Here is a 19,752-nt window from a genome sequence, read left to right as displayed (position 1 = left end):
GAGTTTCATTCTCCTTTAATATCAGACCAACTATGAGACGAAATGGTCAGAAACGAAATGGCATTTAAATGATTTAAAACAAGTAGACCATTCGGCGAGTGGACTACAGTAGTTGGCAGTTGACGAATTGGCAATTTACTGGGGGGGGGGGGGGGGGGGGGCTGTACTATCGATATCATACTTAATTTCGTAAAGTATCGAATTTCAAACATCGAAATCGGTCGGATCGTCTCGCAGAAACCGTGGCCAATTGTATACAATATAAAATTATTGATTTATGTAGGTCAAAAAATTACAAAAAAATTCCATTAGTAGAATTATTAAATTCTAAGAATTAAAAAAAATATTTCTTAAAGTATTATTGACAAAAATCTAGTTATATTTCTGTGTTGTTTGTATGGGCAAATATGATACGTTCGGACATGAAGGGGGTTCCCCAGATTGTGAAACTGACGTCATGCGTCATCGAGCGCAAGTACAAGTAAATCCGAGACTGAGAAGAAAGCCACATTCGCATCATCTGGGAACTTGACCTGGAAACAAATTCGCTGTAAGTAATCTAGAGATAGAGTCCGTCGTTCAGTTGGCTGATGTATAAAAGATTGATTTAAATTGGACTAACCTGTCTAACTTTTGTCAGACCGACGAGCTCGAGCCAGCGACCGTCGCGACCGATCAGGCCCAGGCAAAGCTTCCGTCTCTCCGTTACCGAAAACGACTCGGAAGCTACCGGGAGATCCGGGCAAAATGCACTGCACGAAATGGCCTTTGCATCGACTGTCTACCGATCTCTCATCGAACACTCAGCTCCGCCATTCGTCGAAGGCGGTGGAGCTCCATTTTGATTAAGATCGTAAATCCACCATGGACATGGTCCATTCATTGAACTTGGTCTTGGGGATAATTCGCGGGCTAATTAAATGATCGTCCTCATATATTTCTAAAACGTTAATTTAAAAGCATATTTAAAGGTCAAGTCCATCCGAGAAAAATGTTGATTTGAATGAATAAAAAGAGAAAAATCAAACTAGCATATCACTGCAGAAATTTCATCAAAATCGGATGTAAAATAAGATAGTTATAACATTTTGAAGTTTCGCTTATTTTTCACAAAACAGCGATATGCACATTTCAGTGACATGCAAATGAGAAAGTCGGTTATGTCCTTCACTCACTATTTCTTTTGTTTTTTCTTGTTTGAATTGTATACTATTTTATTTTTTACACATTTGACAATAAGGACGAACTTGACTGAACCATATAGTATTAATGTAGTATTAAACAACGCTAATTCCACATTATCACTCGGGGAGGAATTAATCGTTGTCTACTTGACAATGTCAATGAGGAGAAAATTATAATATTTCATGTAATAGAATACAAAGGAAATAGTGAGTGGATGGCGTCATCAGTCTCCTCGTTTGCATACCGACCAGGATGTGCATAGAACTGTTTTGTAAAATTAAGTAAAACTTTAAAATGTCATAACTTTTTATTTTACATCCGATTTTGATGAATATTTTAGTGTTATGCTTGTTGGATTTTCTCTTTCTATTTAAATCATTTTTGTGTTGGGGTGGACTTGTTCTTTAAGAGTCTAAAAAAATAAATTTACATTACGCCTAGGCCTAGATGCAGATTAGATGGAAAAGGTTAATTAATTCTTCATGTTCTACTCTAGTGACAGTCTATCATCTTGAAATGGGTGATTCAGTAAAAGAAGATATTGAACAAATAATTTATGATTCCAAGCTTTTTTTTCCATGAAAAAAGGGGGCAGAAATCTGCATCTGACCTCTCTAATGTGGAGCATGTGTCAAATTGCACTTTACATGAAAAAAAAAAGAACCTAGAAATAGATTCAAATATTCTTTTTCATAAGAGCTTAGAGAATGTCATATCCTTTACCATGACTGGTGTGGTGGTACTGTAACTTTGGTATGTTTTGATGTTGATAAGATATTTTGGTACATGTATCAAGTTTGAATATTTATTGGTAGATCTACTACAAAAAACATAAATATGGTATAAAAGAATTATTTGATTTTTAGAGTCGGAGTGAATTTTAAGAGTATATTGAAATTTTATTTTATTCTGAATTCTTATACAGTACAAGCTGCCTCCCATGGATGCCCTAATGGCAAGTGAAGCGTTTATTTACACTTTACAATTGTTTTCTTGCAAAATATATGAAATGATAGTTCATTGTCATCTTTTCAAATTATTGCATTAGGTAAACACAACAATGGCTTCATCAAAGGAAGGAACACCTCATGTTCTGGTGGCCTTGGACTGCGATCACACCATCATCGATGGTAACTCGGACACTTGGATCATGGCACTCCTACCTGATCACATGGTCCCCAAAAACATTAAGAGGCGATTCAAAACAGAGCATAATAGCTGGACTATCTACATGGGTGAGATCTTTGAGTACATGCATTCAATTGGCATTGGTGAGGCAGCGCTCCATGATTCGATCGCAGGTATACCCTTGACGCCAGGAATGAAGGAACTATTTGAATATCAAGCATCATGTCCGCGGCTGGATTTCATCGTCATATCCGATTCCAACTCGTACTTCATAGACGTAATTCTTGGGTCTCGGGGTTTTCAGAGGGGAGTCAACAAGATCTATACCAACCAAGCAGAGTTCACTGCGGACGGTTGCCTGAAGATTCACTTTTCAAATCCTCATATCTGCCCGCGAAAATGTCCAAAGAACCTCTGTAAACAAACATCATTACGAGCTTTCCTAGAAGAGCAGAGGTCAAAGGGCATTGAGTATGACAGGGTCTGTATGGTTGGAGATGGACAAAACGATTTCTGTCCTTGTTTCTGTTTAAAAGAACGAGACTATGTCTTCCCAAGGAAAGGTTATTCCCTTGTCAAACTCCTACAAGAACGGAAGGAGAGACAGAGTTCTGCTGATGATGACATTATAGCTATAGTAAAACCTTGGGACTCTGCCACAGAGATTTTAAATGTTGTAAAGGGTTTCTTTGACAGTTGATGTCAAGGAGTCGTATTGGTTTAGTGTTAGAGTAGTTCTCTTAATCTGTTGAGTATTTTATGAACAGTTTAATAATTTTTTAACTGACAATAGAATTCTTGCATCTGACTCAGAACAAAATTTTATGATTTTTTTTTTAATCAATAGACAAGACACTTTATGAAATGCCTCCTGGAGGTCCCAGGCTTTGCATAATACACACCAGGCCCTGGCCTTACAAAGAGTTAAAATTAAACCCAATTCATTGAAATTGTTCTTGAATTATTAATTATTAAGATATATACTTTATACACTAAGATTGATATCAATTTTAGTTTAATTTGGATCTTATATTAAGTTTGCGATGCTTCGTAAAAGCGGTCCCAATGCGTAGTTTTGTTGGGTTGGAGTGAAAATAGAATTGAGTTCTCTGAAGGAATACATTTCTTTTCTGTACGGCTGTTTAAGAAAGGAAATACTTTACAATTTCTATTTATGAAAGTTAATGTACATATGTACATTTTAAGTTTTCCCTTAATTTCTTGTACTAATCAAATTATGTCAATCAGAACTAAACTTTCAAATAACCATTTTGCAGACCCCAAATTTGTAAAGTCCCTCTAGTTTACATTGATAATATTCATAGTATCTCAATATAAATTCTATCTAGCTCTCAGATTTTCAGAAATGAATTTGAACTTAAATTTCTCCACCTGCACTCATTGTATACTATTACAAATCAATTTGAGTGTTTTATCTTTTGTAAATTGCTCCCTCTGTGGCAATATGAGAAAATCTTTACAAGTGGAATAAATATTTTCATAATCTCAAGGACTTGTATACATGTACTGAATCCAGGCCTAATTGAAACACTGGTTTAAACCTTTGGTAAAGTTGCGGTTTAACTATGGATTTGTTGGAAATCTCAAATTTATCAGCAAATTTGGTGCTCACTCCATGACTATTTGGGAATTATGAATAAAAAAGTTTTCTTAACCATTACATCTTTGAAAAAGCATGCAATGAATGAATATTAGAAGCATACAAAATTTAATGATCTTTTTGACATTTTTGGCTTCCCATAATTTTACCAGAGTTAGGCCATGGTCTAAGTTGTACGGAACATCGGAATACAGACCCAGGTACATCAGCAAATTTTAAACACGAATGATTCAATTAAGGTCAATCAACATCAGTTGAACTAGCTGCTTGTAAATAGGGACTCCTGTAAATCTTTTTTCAAGTGTGTTTTGCATAGGAGAGATTTGAACATACATGTATATTATTCTGTAAAGAGAGTTTTAATGTATCTATTAAATTATGAGAAATAGATAACCTTTAATGCAATCTCATTTTTTGAAACGGTATGAATACCCTAATACCAGGTTGGTATTGGACGGTCAAGAAGATGATGGTATTCTATAACAATTCTCCTCGAGTAAACACCAAACAAGATCGGCCAATGGGTAAAAATCCTTGACTTTTCTTGAAATATTTCCAGCTTTGGATAAATTTTGCAATGCACATCTTTCATGAATCTACCCATAATTTTCATCCTCCATTTTGTGCCTAAATTGCCATATTTCTTCATTCCATAATAAAGAAAACACGTATGTACTAGGTACATGTACTCTGTATAACGTTTATCCACCTTCCCTTCAATATTGAGAAAGGAGGTATTTGGGTTTTCATCAATTTGGTAGAATCACAAGTTGGTTTCCCCTTCATCAATATGATCTGTGAGAATTCAATGAAGTGCTTTTTTTTCGTGAATAGCGCCCTCTACTTAAATGACCATGCATACTGGGAGGTATGACGAGCCTAAAACATTTCCCATAGACTCGTGTGTTAGTGGTGGCACTTAAACAAATCATGAAAAGGATAAAATTTGGGAGTTGAATGATTACTACCGGTGGATAGGATATATATCCAACAATCCATATCTGACCAGAAAATGGTCCCTCGACCGGCTCATTTTAAAAATAAATTTATGAAGACATCTCAGGAAGGATCAAATTCATCACCTGAAACAGTAAAATAACTCTTATCCTTCCGCCAGTCAAATATGGGTCCAAAGTTGGTGATATTTCATTCCAATTTGGGAAAAGGAAGTTTAATAGTTACACCCTCCAGAGAATCAATGTTAGACAATCATCTTCATACAATTTGTCAATCGGCTATATATAAAAAAAAAAAAATTGAGAATGGGTTGGCTCGAATAAATATCTTTCCCTCGATCTGTAAAAGGAGCAAGCAAAGGAGAATAGAGATGAGCAAGCAAGGATGAGAGGGGGAGTAAGGAAAGGGGAAAGAGAGAGAGAGGGAGGGAGAAGGGAAGAGACGGGGAGGGAAAGGAATAGGAATAGCGGAGGGAGAGAGAAAAGGTTAGAGAAGCAGAAATAGATGATGGTAAAGGAGAGGGGGGTCTGTCAAAAATAATTGAAAAATCAATCAATGAACCTCGTATTTACTAGTATCATATATCATCTTTAATAAATCTTCTGTACAAATGCAATAGCCAGAACTCCTTCATATGTCATACGTACAAAAATATACACAAGTCATTTGAGAACGCATAGAATCAATGCACAAAGATGTAAAAGACAAACACCATGCTAACTTGGTAAATGGTAATGCCACTCATAGAAAACTAAAGATTTTGCTGTCAACTTCATGTTCATAGCATGTTATCTCCTAACAAGTGCCCTGAACCAAAATAGAGGAGGAATATATTTTTATACCAAAATTTCATTATTTAATATTTTCCTCGACACCAGTGGGGGCCGACTTACAACATGGCAAATTAGTCATTATGGCAATAATCATAACAGGGCTCAGCGGCGAATCACAATAGTTTCCATGGTAGTTACAATAATAAAGATACCGTAGTTGTTACTTTTATGAAACAGGTTTGAGTCATCACCATGCCCCCCCCTAGATCTGAAATTTGAATGAATGAGTATAAATTATCGTGATCATTTTTGTAAAGCAGGTCCCTGGAGGAAAAATGAAAATATGAACATAATGTACTACATGCTCACATATCTACTCCATATACTTCTATTGATACACAATCAATTTTGTACGTAAATGATGAGAATACATTCTTATTTCATTGCTTAAAATTACAACAAATGGGATACTTTTTACATGGAAAAGCTTCAAAAGCATTTTTTGTTATCTCTGAATGCTTATTAACTGAAAATTAGTAGTAAACATATAAATACATATAGTAATCATAAATCAAATATTTTTAATCACAACTGGCAATGCAAATGATAATAATATTATACAATCCTTGTGTGTTTTATTATTTACTGATAATTTCTATTGATGCAAGTATTTTTCAATAAGCCTGTTCACGGTTGTAAACTGCGCACGAGCAGAAAAAGGTCATTGGAGACAACCATGAAGGTGGCTTTCAAATTCACTGACATAGGCATTTGTGATTTGATGATTATTTATGTATTCCTTTCAAAATATTTATCACATCCAAGCTGAAGAGTAATAAATAGAGCCTTCATAATCACTGGTATTTGACAGTAGCCTAAACAATAGTCAAATGTGCCAAAGGCAGACAATAAAACAGATTTCCAAACTTTATCCCTGGTGTACTATTCTAGTTATCTGGTCTATACAATGCCTTTTGTTCTTAGAATTTGAATACTCTACCAGTAAAGCTTACGCAACATCTACATTTGAAAATGATAGTGCTTATCCTAATGAAAAATCACAAAGGTCATTTGAGAAAATCAAATCATGAGCTAACCGTGAACTGGCTTATTGAAGTCATTCAGAATATTGCTTTCATTTTAATGAAAATAATAGGATTATTTTGTTCAACAATATGATGGTTAACATATTTAAATAAGCATGGGAATGTTCGAGTTGTTTGTAGAAAAAGATTGTACAACAACAACAAAACATATATTCATATGTGACAGAACTGTTATTTTTTTGTATATTGTAACATTAAACACAGGAACATAACTGATAATGCAACAAGAAAGACATAAAAACAAGATGTAAACATAATCATATATATATATCGAATTAAGAAATATATTGTACATGTATAATAAACTGAAATTCATTCTATAGTATATAATTCCATGCCGATTCTCTTCTGCAAAGAAATGTAAACAAATGTACTCTGCAATGCCCTTACAAATAATGAAATTAACACATATCAGGGGCCGCGGAACAGTTTTAAAAGTGGGGAGCGGACCATGCCAAAAATCATAATCAGATGGTAATTTTTATGTTTTTGTACACGGTTTTGGGAAAAAGTGTGAGGGCTGAATCCCCCGCAGCCCCCCCCCCCTTTCCACGGCCCCTGCATATTAATTATACACCACACAACACCAGGATCACAGGCCCAATTCACTTCAAAAGGTGGCCTGATGCTACTCCATGGGTTATGTGTGTCACTTGGTGTCATGGACGAAAGATCATTCTATGTCATATGGTGCAATTTATGTTAACTTAGGCCGGTTTTTGTGATGCGCAAATCTAACATCTAGGTAACAGTTTCCCATCTTCAAAACATCTGGCCATAGAGAATGAAATCTATGATTTCCTGCATATTACAAAGTACAATTCATATTCAACCAAAGAAATCTGTTTGGTTTACGGGAATGAAAACAACCCCAACAAACAAACAAAAACACAAAAAGCAAGTTGATATTCCTATCGACCACATCACCCTAGCACAATATACTGAGCACATTACATTTTAGCTTAAACATGTATTAATAAGGAGTACACCAATACCTAGAAAATAAGAATTCAAAGCAAATAACAGAGATAAACACTAAGATTAAATACATTTATCACACACGATTTCCACTTAATATTTAACTCCTAGAAACAAATCAAATTTACTTGATGTTTAAGCAGAACTACAATGTAGACAGCTAGAGACTGATGCTGATGTGTACCAAGTTGAACCATAAAATTCATGGTTTTTACATTTTCATACCAAGAGGCAAAGCAGCAGTCTTTCACGCAAGAATCCTGCAATTGTTTTTTTTATGACTTAACAGTGAGGATCATAACATATGCTGAAGATGTTTCATCCATCATAGCTGTTCACATATAAAGGGCTTGATTAACTTATAAATTGAGAATGTCCACTCGTGGAATAGTGACTAAATAGTTGATAAAAGCATTACACTTTATGACTTATATGTACAGGCAAAGAAAGACATCTGAATTGCTATATATACATGTACATGTAGATCACAAACATGCAACAAATAATCATCAAACAGTTACAAAAAAAATATCATCTACTAAAGTTCACTACTTTTGTTTTTCATGAGGGGATGACCCCCATCCCAATGAAACAATACAAAATATAAATACAGTCAAGCTTGACTCTTAGTAAAAATCAGTCTGTGGCCACAGATATTGCCTCCCATTTGAAAGGAATACATCTATGTATGTATTGTATTTGTAAAACCTTTCTTTATGACACCTGTCTACAGTGGTCACTTTTCATGTTTTCTTGAGTGGCCTCAATAGACAAGTTTGACTGTAAAAACAGTGATAAAACACTTTACCTGCACTGCAGGCCTTTATTTTATTTGCATTTTATGCAAGGGCTTTATACCACTAATATCATTTATAGAGATGCTTGGTGAGGTCTTTTGTTATTTTCTTCGCCCTAAATATTCACAAGAAATGAGACAATCTACTAATCTTTATTTTGAATAAGTAGCACACAGCTTGGTTGGAATGATAGCCAATATGAAAAGGGAAACAATGGAAATCAAATTTAAAAAAAAGAAAGAAATGAAAGTAACATAGTAACAAAATATCAAGTTTTTAACTTGTACACTGTACAGCCTTCCACCCTCAGAATCATCAATTATACTTCTGGGGAAGAGAGGGGGGGGGATGGTTCACAAAGATTTTAATGTGACTTAAACATAGAGTTGCACTTAAATTTCAGTTACATGTGGCATACAACGCATCACAACATTGGTCAAGTCATGCGCACGAGAAGAGCACTACTGCATATTCATCAATCAACTTACGAGTTAAATAACATGCGTGTGTTCGTTGGTATTTAAGCATGACTCTATTAAAAAAGTCACTCTTGAATCTTTGTGAAACATCCCACTCCCCAAACAAAACAGAAAAATAGTCTGTGAATATGTGAAGTCAAAAAAAAAAAGTGGCTGGCCATTGTTTAACAACGAAACATCGCTAAAAGGCTTTGCCAGATGGGAAAGTTCTGGCACCACTCGTTGAATGTAGAGCTATCTACAGTACCTATCTCATTCAAGTAATCACTGTTGTACAGGTATATACAACATTACAACTGTTAGTGTTACAAAATAATGATTTACCGCTATTTTCCACTGGGCATTCTGGATCAGGTACTTAACATCACTGCATTTCACTATGGAAGCATTTAATGCTCTTTCTTTTTTTAGCCAGGATAAGCATTTTTGAAAATGTCCTTTCAAGATGGTTTTGGGTCTTACTTGTAACTTTATGATCACTGTTTTAAAACTCGAGTTGTTTATATGACAGTCTCCTTAGCCACTCAAGGATGCTAATGAATATTGCACGATACCTTTAAGAAAGGGTTCTTTGGTGAGCATAAAGAAATGTCCCCTGAACTGCATTTTTTAACTGCATTTTACAATAAGTGACGAAACAATCTGCCTTCAACAAATTAATACACCATAAATACTCTAAAATAGGCTATGTAAATTAGCAAGAATAATTGTTAAAGAATATGCATTGATTTTCTTCAATTTCAAGATACATCTTTCATTTGATTTTGATTTTTCTTCTGAACAAAAACATTTTGACCGTAAATTCAGATATATACATCATAGAACATAAAATCAATTGCAAAAGATGGATTGCCATTGTAAGCAAATATGACATGACAAACCAATCATTTATATAACTACAAGTACCGGTATGTAACTGCCGAAGTCAAATGTTTTGGGACCACAGTATTCTGTTCGACTTAGGAGAAATTTGACTTAGAAGAGGTATGTAACACATGTTTTGGATAATCTGATAAAACAATTGCTTCAACTTAGGCAATTATTTGACTTATGGAAGGTCAACTTTGGCAGTTACCTGTAGTCTAAAATAAGAACATAATATCTAAGTCAATAATATCACATGTACAATGTATCGGTGGTTCTTCAAAATAATAATAATAATATTCCGCCATTATGCAGCGAATACCACATTGGAACAGCATGTAATAGCTCTCCTGATATATTATGATATATACATTTTAGAGTGTTTAAAACACTATCAAACAGCTCTAGGTTAAGTAATTAGTTTGAACATCATGATACATGAACAAGTACAATCTACATGTAGATAGATTCTTGACTGAGCAAGTCAAAATGTCTGCCTCTGGCATTGCCTAACTGTAACATACATATTATTACATATTAACTGCTAACTCTGCAGCTTCCAAAAAACTTAGTTTTCTGGCTTGATTCATGAATAGGCCAGGTGCACATCTACCACACTCCTGTCAAAGTGGTTCAGACATTCCTTCCACATTGAGCCTATGGAACAATCCCTCTTTCATTGTTAATCATTTACACTGTACAAGGGCCTAACAACTCAGTCCCTCAGAGAGGATTCAAAGCCTTTGGTCCTCTTGTAGCTTGCTCCATGTACATGTATATGTATGGGCCAGAGGGACCTGCACTGTGTTCCTGCCTATGAGGCTCATTCAATGCTTCCACACTGAGCCTATGGAACAATCCCTCATTCCTTGTAAACAATATTCAATGTGCCAAGTGCCATGTGGATCAAGGCATTACTCCCCATTATTAAGTCCCTCCGAGAGGATTCAAAGCCTTTGGTCTTCTTCCATGCATTGGCAAGAGGGACCTGCACTGTGTTCTTGCCTCTGAGACTCATTCCTATGTAACAATCCCTAATTCCTTGTAAACCATTTTTAAAGTGCCAAGCCCCTCAGATAGGACTCAAACCTGTTGGTCCTCTTGTTGCTTGCTCCATGCATAGCCTAGAGGTACATGAACCATATTTCTTGTTGAGAGATCACCAATTCCTTCAAAAATTCAGACTGATATGGAACAAATCTCCCTCCTTTTAAATCACTTTTAATATGCATTATGGATCAAGGGCGTTAATCCCAATTACTTATTCCTGCAGAGAGGACTGAAAAGTCTTTGGTCCTCTTGCTATGTGCTTACAAGCATTCTAGCTTCCTACAGTTAAAACTGCTCATTCAGGATTACCAGATCCTTCAAAGGCCTTGTCTTGCCACCTGATAAAGACAAGCTATACAGATTTTGTCAGATGTAATATGTTTGTTGTCCTACAAGTTCACAGCATCTGATTGCGCAATCTTTTCATATAATCTGTCTTGTCTACCAACAAGACAGATTCAAGTCATCAAACTTATTCAGTTCAAAGTCAGTTCTAGCCTAGGCACAAGATAGGCTTGCAGTTCTTGATGTCCCATCAGGAATTGTCCTTACTAGCTCATTTGGTCCAGTGAAGCACATTTGACAGGGCTGTAGTGAGTCATTGTGGCCTGCTGGTTCTGGGATAACAGCTTGAACTGAAGAGTGGCTCTATAAAGAAAAAAGGTGACAAAAGTATGAATATGAGAATGAAGCAATGGACATAATATTTAATCATCTATTGGTTATGCAAGTTAGGTAGAAATAACATATGTATATTTTAATGTAGATTTTATTATAGATCTCAAGTCCTGTACTCGTAAATCTATATTTCACTCACTCACTCACTCACTCATCACTCACTCATTCATTCAATTTTTTTTGGGGGGGTGGTGTATACATAAAGAGAACTTTGTCTTCTTTGCCTTATCAGGATATTTATTTTTTACAAATTATGCCAAGCAAATACAAGTAGCTTTATACTAACAAAATCACCATTTATTTATTATACAGGTAAATGCCTTCATTATCTTTACATGTTTGGAGTGATGCATTTAAAAAAATCTTTTGTTCCATTGAAATAAATCACTTTTCAAAGGAAATAAATTCTATATTTGTTAGTATGATAAGAAGTCCACACTCTTCTTATCTTTATAATCATGTCTATGTCAACAAATGGAAATATCTCGATCACTTTGTATATTTACACAAACTTTTGTGCTATATACTCTGTACATTTGATTTTTTATCTCTTTAGAAATACGGGTACATGTGTGATTTACAGATGGCTACACAAGTGCAGTGAAACTTGCATAAATAAATTCCACTACTCAAGTCCTTGCGCTAAAATTAAAATTAGAGGCTAGTTTACAATAATTTTTTTTTTTTATAGAAAGTGAATTGTAAAGTTTTAAATATTTTTATTTATACAGATAAACCCATAGGGACCTTTCTGTTGGATTCAGTTCAAACTCATTTGCAGGTTGTCAATGTTAATACAACTGGTATGTTCAAATAGCTGAGCATAAGCCAACAGTATGTAATATTTAATCATAATTCAATGTAATGGACAAAATACAACTATTTGTGTATTGAAGTTATCTTCATTGCAAATGGAGCACTTGTAAGAGATCTCAAGCATCTGTTTCAAGATTGATATCATTTCCTTATTTTCATGGAAAGTGTCGACATCATAAAAACTATAGAAAAATCATTTGTTTTACCAAATGGCCAATCAATACTTTGGTTTCGACAAGACAGTTCTAATTACTGAGAATAATGAGTCAGTTTAGATATTATTATGCACCTATTAATATTACAGTTGTGCATCTCATTACAAGCACCCAGTCCCTGAACAAAATTCCTTCTATCATTGGTTTATTCACCAATGGTACATTTCCCCGAGTACACAAAATATTTTTTCAAACAAAATAGGAATCAGTGCCACAAAGAAAATGACAATGTGTTAGTCTTACCATGCACTATGTGGAACATTTTCATGTCATAAAAGATCACTTTTTTAGAACTTAAATCATTTAAAATATCATAACATACAAAGCATAAATATTAGTCTATATGAAAGTCAGATTTAAAAATAAAATAAACACACAAACATATAGACCCTTCACTTGTCTCCCCATAAAGTCATGCGTTACTTTACGAGGGGCTTTACGCTGTATGAAACCACCCCTTTTCATGACTGGAAATGATTTACTAACACCCCTAACAAGTGAATATTTCTAGAAATAATCATACTTACACAAACTGCATGTAAATTACATGGGTTGGAGAGTCACTTGAACAATACGATCTGAAAAAAAAAAGGTTTCCAAATGAAATCAATAATTTACAGTCAGAGTAGTTCCAGGAGGTTTAGTTCAGCAGTTTATTAATAAATGAGGGGAAACAGAAAGTGAGCAAAGTTCTGCCAATATTTTTTGACAAGCAAAAGAAAGAAAGCTTCTTGGATCTTGCTCCAACAAAGGGCATGATTGCTCACAAAGCAGTAAGATGAGCAAAAAATTAAAAACAAAATAGTTTTAAAAAAAGTACAAAAAAATTGGGAAGATAGCTAAAATGGTTATCTCATGTGAGGGGGGGGGGGGGGGGCAGGGTGAAGTGCTGCCTGAGCTCAGCCTTGATCTGTGCCTGGTAATATAGTCTGAAGAGTAGATCTATGCTAGTTTTTCAACCAAAAATATACATGAAGGTATTGGACGGGCCATCAATTTTGGGGTTGTTCAATTTTTTCCCTCACAGAATTTTCAACCCTAATATAATCAGAAATAATCTTTTATAAAAGGTGTTTATTATATGAAAGATGAGAAATGAAAACACTTCAAAACGACTAATCTGGCAAAAAAAAAATGTCTATGCATAAATCTATTCCTCTTGAAACCATCAATCAAAGTCTGTTATTAGAATGCGGGGGGGGGGGGGGGGGGGCTAAATATATTTCATTACTTTCATTTCTTTATTGATTTTTATACAGGAAGAATCTTGTTATCCTTTTTATAAATATGACTTCCTGCGACAATTTTACAAGAGTATTTCCTTCTAATTTCTGTAGTACATAAATCAACAGGTGTCCTGTTATCATCAGCGCTGGAGGTGTGATCATTTTACATCATTTATACAAATAGACATTTTATGAGAGATAGGAATGCAGATTCAAACATACAATATCCTTCGATTTCATATACACCTACATATATGTTAAGTGTATAGTATGCATACTAGACCTAAAAACACTCATTACGTCAGCAGAAGTAAACAGAATCTCTGATATTTACTTGTTAAATACATGTATGATGTGTGGTAAAACTTTGTACCCTTTGTGATGATGGAATTAAGATAATTTGATCAATGATATCCCTCCTCTTGTTTTAATATCAAAATATAAAAAATGTTTTTACTCTGTCAGAAATTGTTGAGTATTCTCATAATGTTCAATGAAGTATTGTCTTGAGGGCATTATTCCTCTTTTGAATACTTACACTAGAAATGCCTCAGTGAAAGTAGCAGTAACATTAGCAAACATCTGTAAAAAATAAAAGAAAGCATAAGATTAAATTCATACTGTGAAACGGGGTTTGCTTGTTCAAACAATCTAAAATATAAACAATGCTTACAAAACATACCCTAGATTGAACCTAAATATACCCAATTATAATCACAACACACCAAAATTTATTATGAACAGAATCGGGATACAATATAATCCATTTGTGTTATGTCTACAAAACATCCTTGGATGGGTTGAAAAAGAAAAATAGGAGCTGGGATAACATAACGGACATTTTTTTGAATGCATCACCTAATAGCATCCTAACATTTCAAAGCTTATCCACTATGGAATATACATTGTACAGTATTGAGGTCATTAAATTATTATAATTTTTAGCTTCCTCTTTAATAAGAAGGTTATTAAAATCTAAGGACAGTTGCTAGTAGTGTTATAATGTTTCCTTTGATCTCAGAAAAGTCTGCAACGAAAATCTACTGACTTGAATTGATTTGAAGAAAAAAGGGCAAAAGAAAAGAAGAATCATATTGTGAAGATAAGGAATAAACTTGTAATATTTATCATTTTGTGAGCTGACAATTGATTAGCAACAAAAGCTTTTTCCACAAGGTTCTTAATGCTGCTTCAACTTGAGGTTATGATTCCATCGTAAAACTGATATATGATTTTAAAAGATACATTAGAAGACAAACAAAGAAAAAAATCAGTTTACATAGTTACACATGCTCAAATTTCATACAAAATAAACAAAAGTGTGCTGTAAAGTACATTGCACATGTACATTCCGACTTTATTCTCCTATTTATAAACAAAGATAAGATGGGCTAATGCAATCAGAATCATTCTGAGAAAGTCTCATTGTACCAAGATCTTCCTTTGCCGTGCCAGACACATAAATGCAGAGAGATTACATAACATTGTTTATGCATTCTGATAAGGATCAGGTTAATTATAGGAAATGTAAACACAAGAGACATTGTTTCACTCCTTGTGTTTGCTAATGATCACATGCAGTGTATGTCTTAACTGATTTGTGATGGCTACACAAGTGCTCATCTGATCTACTTTAATACGGACTTGTTTTTTTGTTTTTTTTACAATTTTGAATTTGTGACAATATGTATTTATATCACAAGATAAACCGCGCAGCTGCTTGCATGTGACATTGTGAAAATAAAAACTTTTTCAAATCAATAACTGTAAGGATATTCTTGGACAGATTTTCACCAAACGTTTGCGAATGTTTCTTTAATTTCTCTGCTTAAAAATGAAAACCAACTTTTACAATGGAATGAACTCACTTAAGAAAACCCACCCCCAGGATAAGAGCATGTTGGGGGATTATTATTTCTACAACCTTATAATCTAATTCCATGTGTACACGTGATCTACATGTAGCTCTATAGTGATGTGCACTGCATCGTGAAGGGCATTAACATCGTACTGCAATGTCAAGAAATAGATCTTTCAGAGTCAAGAAAGATTATACTACCCATTTTCTTGATAGTTTTCAAATATATATAAAAATACTTCCAAGGATCTATGGTTAAAAGATGGTAATTTCATGGATGCAAAGATAAACAAAAATCTTTTTTTTCTCATTTTTTTTCTCCATACAGTCAAGTGATTGACAGAATGGCAAAATGGTCTTGCTTCCACCAGTCAATTGAACAGTAAATAATTATTTAGACTCAGCCCTACCTAAGAGATGTCCTTCACTAATAGTTTAAACAGTGTTACTAAAATTCAAGTTTCCTTTTAATGTTCCCCTCAAAGTCTTCTATATGATATTTAAAATTTGCATTTTTGATTTTTGAGGTTCTATATTGTGAAACAATTTGCCAGCTAATTTATGGTAAAGTACATCAATAGAAATATATAAAAGACATCAAAAAGCTTATTTTTGTTGTAGTGTAAATTTGGAGAGCTGTGTAAAGTGCATAGAACAGTTTTAACTGTTTATCATTATATAAGCACCAGTTTATTATTATTACTATTATCAAAACACCGATCTTGGCGATAACTACATGATCTTACCTGTGAATTTTTGTTCCTACCAGCCAAGGTAAAGGGCACAGTGGTTACATTGGTGCCTTTTATCACATCACTCCAATAAGCAGACACAGATATGTTCTGTGAATACACAGGGACAAAGTTCTTATTTTCTAAAGAGAATTCCATCTGTTGATAAAAATCAAAGGAAATAGAGAAAGATATCATTATGTTAATATTTAATCATGATTATATGGATAGATACGAAACTGATTGTTCCTGTTCATTGGTGTAGTAACATTTAGTAGTTAAAGGTAAAAGAAAGTAAATGCAGCAAACAATTGTTTCATGAGAAAGCTTTTAAAATGAAGGTAAATTACCACAATATTATCATAGATCTGGTACATTGAAATCAATTCATCTTTGTGAAATCATGAAATCTTAGCTGAAAACCGATAGTTCTGAAGATAACTAACACAAAAAGGCATATATGGGACAGTGTATTAATATTGCTTCGAAAATACCTTTATGGAATTCCGTGCTTCTTTTGATCATTTCTCAGCAATTACACATTTCTTCCAGAGCCATTTGGCTCATAAATTTTATTTATACATACAAGCACTTGGGTGGTAATTTTATTGGATTCTGTTCGAACTCGTTACCACAACTGGAATTTATCTTTAATATGGAGATCACTCATTCAATGATGTGGACATGTACGAGTACATGTAGCTTAAAAGCCAACCTGACGGCTGTATCTCTTGCGTGATCTTTCAGCTGCATACCCACTGAAAAATCAGACTGTGTAATAACACTAAGATCGCAACAGTGATGGTAGAAATAGAGGTAGGAGGAGAAAGAGAAGGGAAATTATGAGACAGAGGAGGAGAAGAAGAAAAGAATAACAAAGAGCAGGAGAAGAATAAGAAGATGAAGAGGAAAATACTACTTCTACTACCATCACCACCACCTCCACCACCACTACTACTACTCCTTTTTTCTTGTATAGTACATGTATGTATAGAAGTACATGTATGTATGTACACCATATGATGACATAATGCCTCTTCGCACTTAATATGGAATGGTGGATAAACATGTATGAAAGGTAAAAGTACAAGAAGAAGAATAATTTTAAACAAGTGGAATGCCTCTGGCCGTCTCACCTGCATCACGCGATTCAATATAGCAGCAGTGCTGATTTTGAAAACTACTATAACTCGCACAAGATGTTCAGTGATACTTGGTTACTCTTATTTCCACGTTTTATGAACTAGACCAATACACTTATAGAGATATGATGGCAATTCAACAAATACCCCCAACGTGGCCAAAGTTCTTTGACCTTGATCATGTGACCTGAAACTCGCACAGGATGTTCAGTGATACTTGATTACTATTATGTCCAAGTTTTATGAACTAGACCAACACACTTTCAAATTTATGGCTGTAATTCAACAAATACCCCAATTTGGCCAAAGTTCATTGACCCTAAATGACCTTTGACCTTGATCATGTGACCTGAAACTTGCACAGGATGTTCAGTAATACTTGATTACTATTATGTCCAAGTTTCATGAATCAGATCCATAAACTTTCAAAGTTATGATGGTAATTCAACAGATACCCCCAATTCGGCCAAAGTTCATTGACCCTAAATGACCTTTGACCTTGGTCATGTGACTTGAAACTCATGCAGGATGTTCAGTGATACTTGATTAACCTTATGTATAAGTTTCATGAACTAGGTCCAGATATTTTCTAAGTTATGATGACATTTCAAAAACTTAACCTTAGGTTAAGATTTTGATGTTGATTCCCCCAACATGGTCTAAGTTCATTGACCCTAAATGACCTTTGACCTTGGTCATGTGACATGAAACTCAGGCAGGATGTTCAGTAATACTTGATTAACCTTATGGCCAAGTTTCATGAACTAGGTCCATATACTTTCTAAGTTATGCTGTCATTTCAAAAACTTAACCTCAGGTTAAGATTTGGTGTTGACGCCGCCGTCGCCGCCGCCGCCGCCGCCGTCGCCGTCGGAAAAGCGGCGCCTATAGTCTCACTCTGCTATGCAGGTGAGACAAAAACTAGTCACCTGAATTAGAAGCCTCATATTTGATATCGACTCATTTATATGAATATCCACTGTTTCCACCTCATCTACTGACAAGATAACTTCTTTTGGTATCAGGAAACCGCACAGAACTCCAGCTATTATTGCACAAACTAATATTGATAGGATAACATAGCACCACCTGTTATATAAAAAAAAAATAAACACAAATTATATGAGACGTGATATTTTGAGTGATTTCCACGTGTGGGAAAAGAGGGATATCTTATTGTTTATTTATCAACATTTTGTTTATAAAAAATATTTTTCATTTTGTGAGTATTACAAAATTACAACTACTATGTTCAAGTCTTTTATAAAAGCCTTGTACTCGCTTCAGTGGTGTTCTTTGATTACTAATTTTGCTATTTCATCTATGATAATTTACAGTACGTTTCTGTCTGTATCATTCATTTATCAATAAACTGAATATAAAGAGAAATTGACATGAATTCTCAGTGCAGTGTATGCAGGGTTCCCACAGAAATTTGAAAACAGAATCCATGACTTTTCCATGACTATTAAATTGCTGTTTTCCATGACTTCCCGTGACGTCCCGGGAGTTATGTAGAATTCGAGATGTCACAAAACTGGGAGAAATGGAAATCATGAACACCAATTATAATAGCAGAGTATGATCACAGTATGACAGTTGCGAGACACGACAAACTGGAAAGCTGCCATAGCCCAGCAGTAAATGCAATTACATGACTTTTCCCTGGATTTTCTATTTCTGTGGGAGCCCTGTGTATGCATTCTCAGGTGTTGGCCTACGTGTATAAAATCTGGACAGGTTTCTTTGGACAAAGATTTGTTCTATTGTTGTAGAAATATTTTGAAGTGACTTTCACAGATGACTGGATCACACGGTGAAAAATCTGTACTACCGGTACAGAGTGATTTTTGTGCTATTCTCGTTTTGGGTCAAGGCCAAAAGGAAATCCACTCAAACATCACACAAATTCTTTTTACATTCCACTGCATGCTAGAGTGAATTTCCTCTGTATGTTTATATATGAATATCTTGATTTGTCCAAGCTATAATTCTTTTTTTTTAAATATTGTAAACCCTATTTAGTCTTGTGGGAAAATGTTTAAAACAAGGCATATAAACTGTTTTCCTTGTTCTTTTCCATTTATATTAAGAGGTGATTGAAAAGCATGGAAAAAAAACTTGTATCACTTTCTGAAACTGATACAT

At 34.5% G+C, this 19,752-nt stretch overlaps 2 protein-coding genes across 6 annotated transcripts in view; one reads left to right on the top strand and one right to left on the bottom strand.

Moving 5' to 3' along the window:
* Nucleotides 1–463: 463 nt before the first annotated feature.
* LOC135156423 (pyridoxal phosphate phosphatase PHOSPHO2-like) lies at nucleotides 464–4,840 on the top strand. Of its 2 annotated transcripts, none has more exons than XM_064108874.1 (2): nucleotides 464–550; nucleotides 2,234–4,840. In XM_064108874.1, the coding sequence occupies exon 2, from the start codon at nucleotides 2,246–2,248 to the stop codon at nucleotides 3,011–3,013; it is 768 nt and encodes a 255-aa protein (XP_063964944.1). In that variant the 5' UTR covers nucleotides 464–550; nucleotides 2,234–2,245; the 3' UTR covers nucleotides 3,014–4,840. The 2 variants fall into 2 exon arrangements, with proteins under 2 accessions (XP_063964944.1, XP_063964945.1); XM_064108875.1 differs by lacking the exon at nucleotides 464–550 and adding an exon at nucleotides 640–853.
* A 618-nt stretch (nucleotides 4,841–5,458) lies between these two features.
* LOC135156422 (transmembrane protein 106B-like) overlaps nucleotides 5,459–19,752 on the bottom strand; it is a 28,729-nt gene continuing 14,435 nt past the window's right edge. For all 4 annotated transcript variants that reach the window (XM_064108872.1, XM_064108873.1, XM_064108869.1 and 1 more), the window contains 5 exons: nucleotides 18,534–18,693; nucleotides 16,478–16,621; nucleotides 14,412–14,455; nucleotides 13,175–13,225; nucleotides 5,459–11,586 (listed from right to left, as the gene is read on the bottom strand). In XM_064108872.1, coding sequence (XP_063964942.1) covers nucleotides 11,490–11,586; nucleotides 13,175–13,225; nucleotides 14,412–14,455; nucleotides 16,478–16,621; nucleotides 18,534–18,693 — 496 coding nt within the window. In that variant the 3' untranslated portion in view covers nucleotides 5,459–11,489. The remainder of the gene's footprint in view (nucleotides 11,587–13,174; nucleotides 13,226–14,411; nucleotides 14,456–16,477; nucleotides 16,622–18,533; nucleotides 18,694–19,752) is intronic.

The sequence above is a fragment of the Lytechinus pictus genome, chromosome 13 (genome assembly GCF_037042905.1).
Source record: "Lytechinus pictus isolate F3 Inbred chromosome 13, Lp3.0, whole genome shotgun sequence".
Classification (NCBI taxonomy): domain Eukaryota; kingdom Metazoa; phylum Echinodermata; class Echinoidea; order Temnopleuroida; family Toxopneustidae; genus Lytechinus; species Lytechinus pictus.
This window is presented reverse-complemented; position numbering and strand designations above follow the sequence as displayed.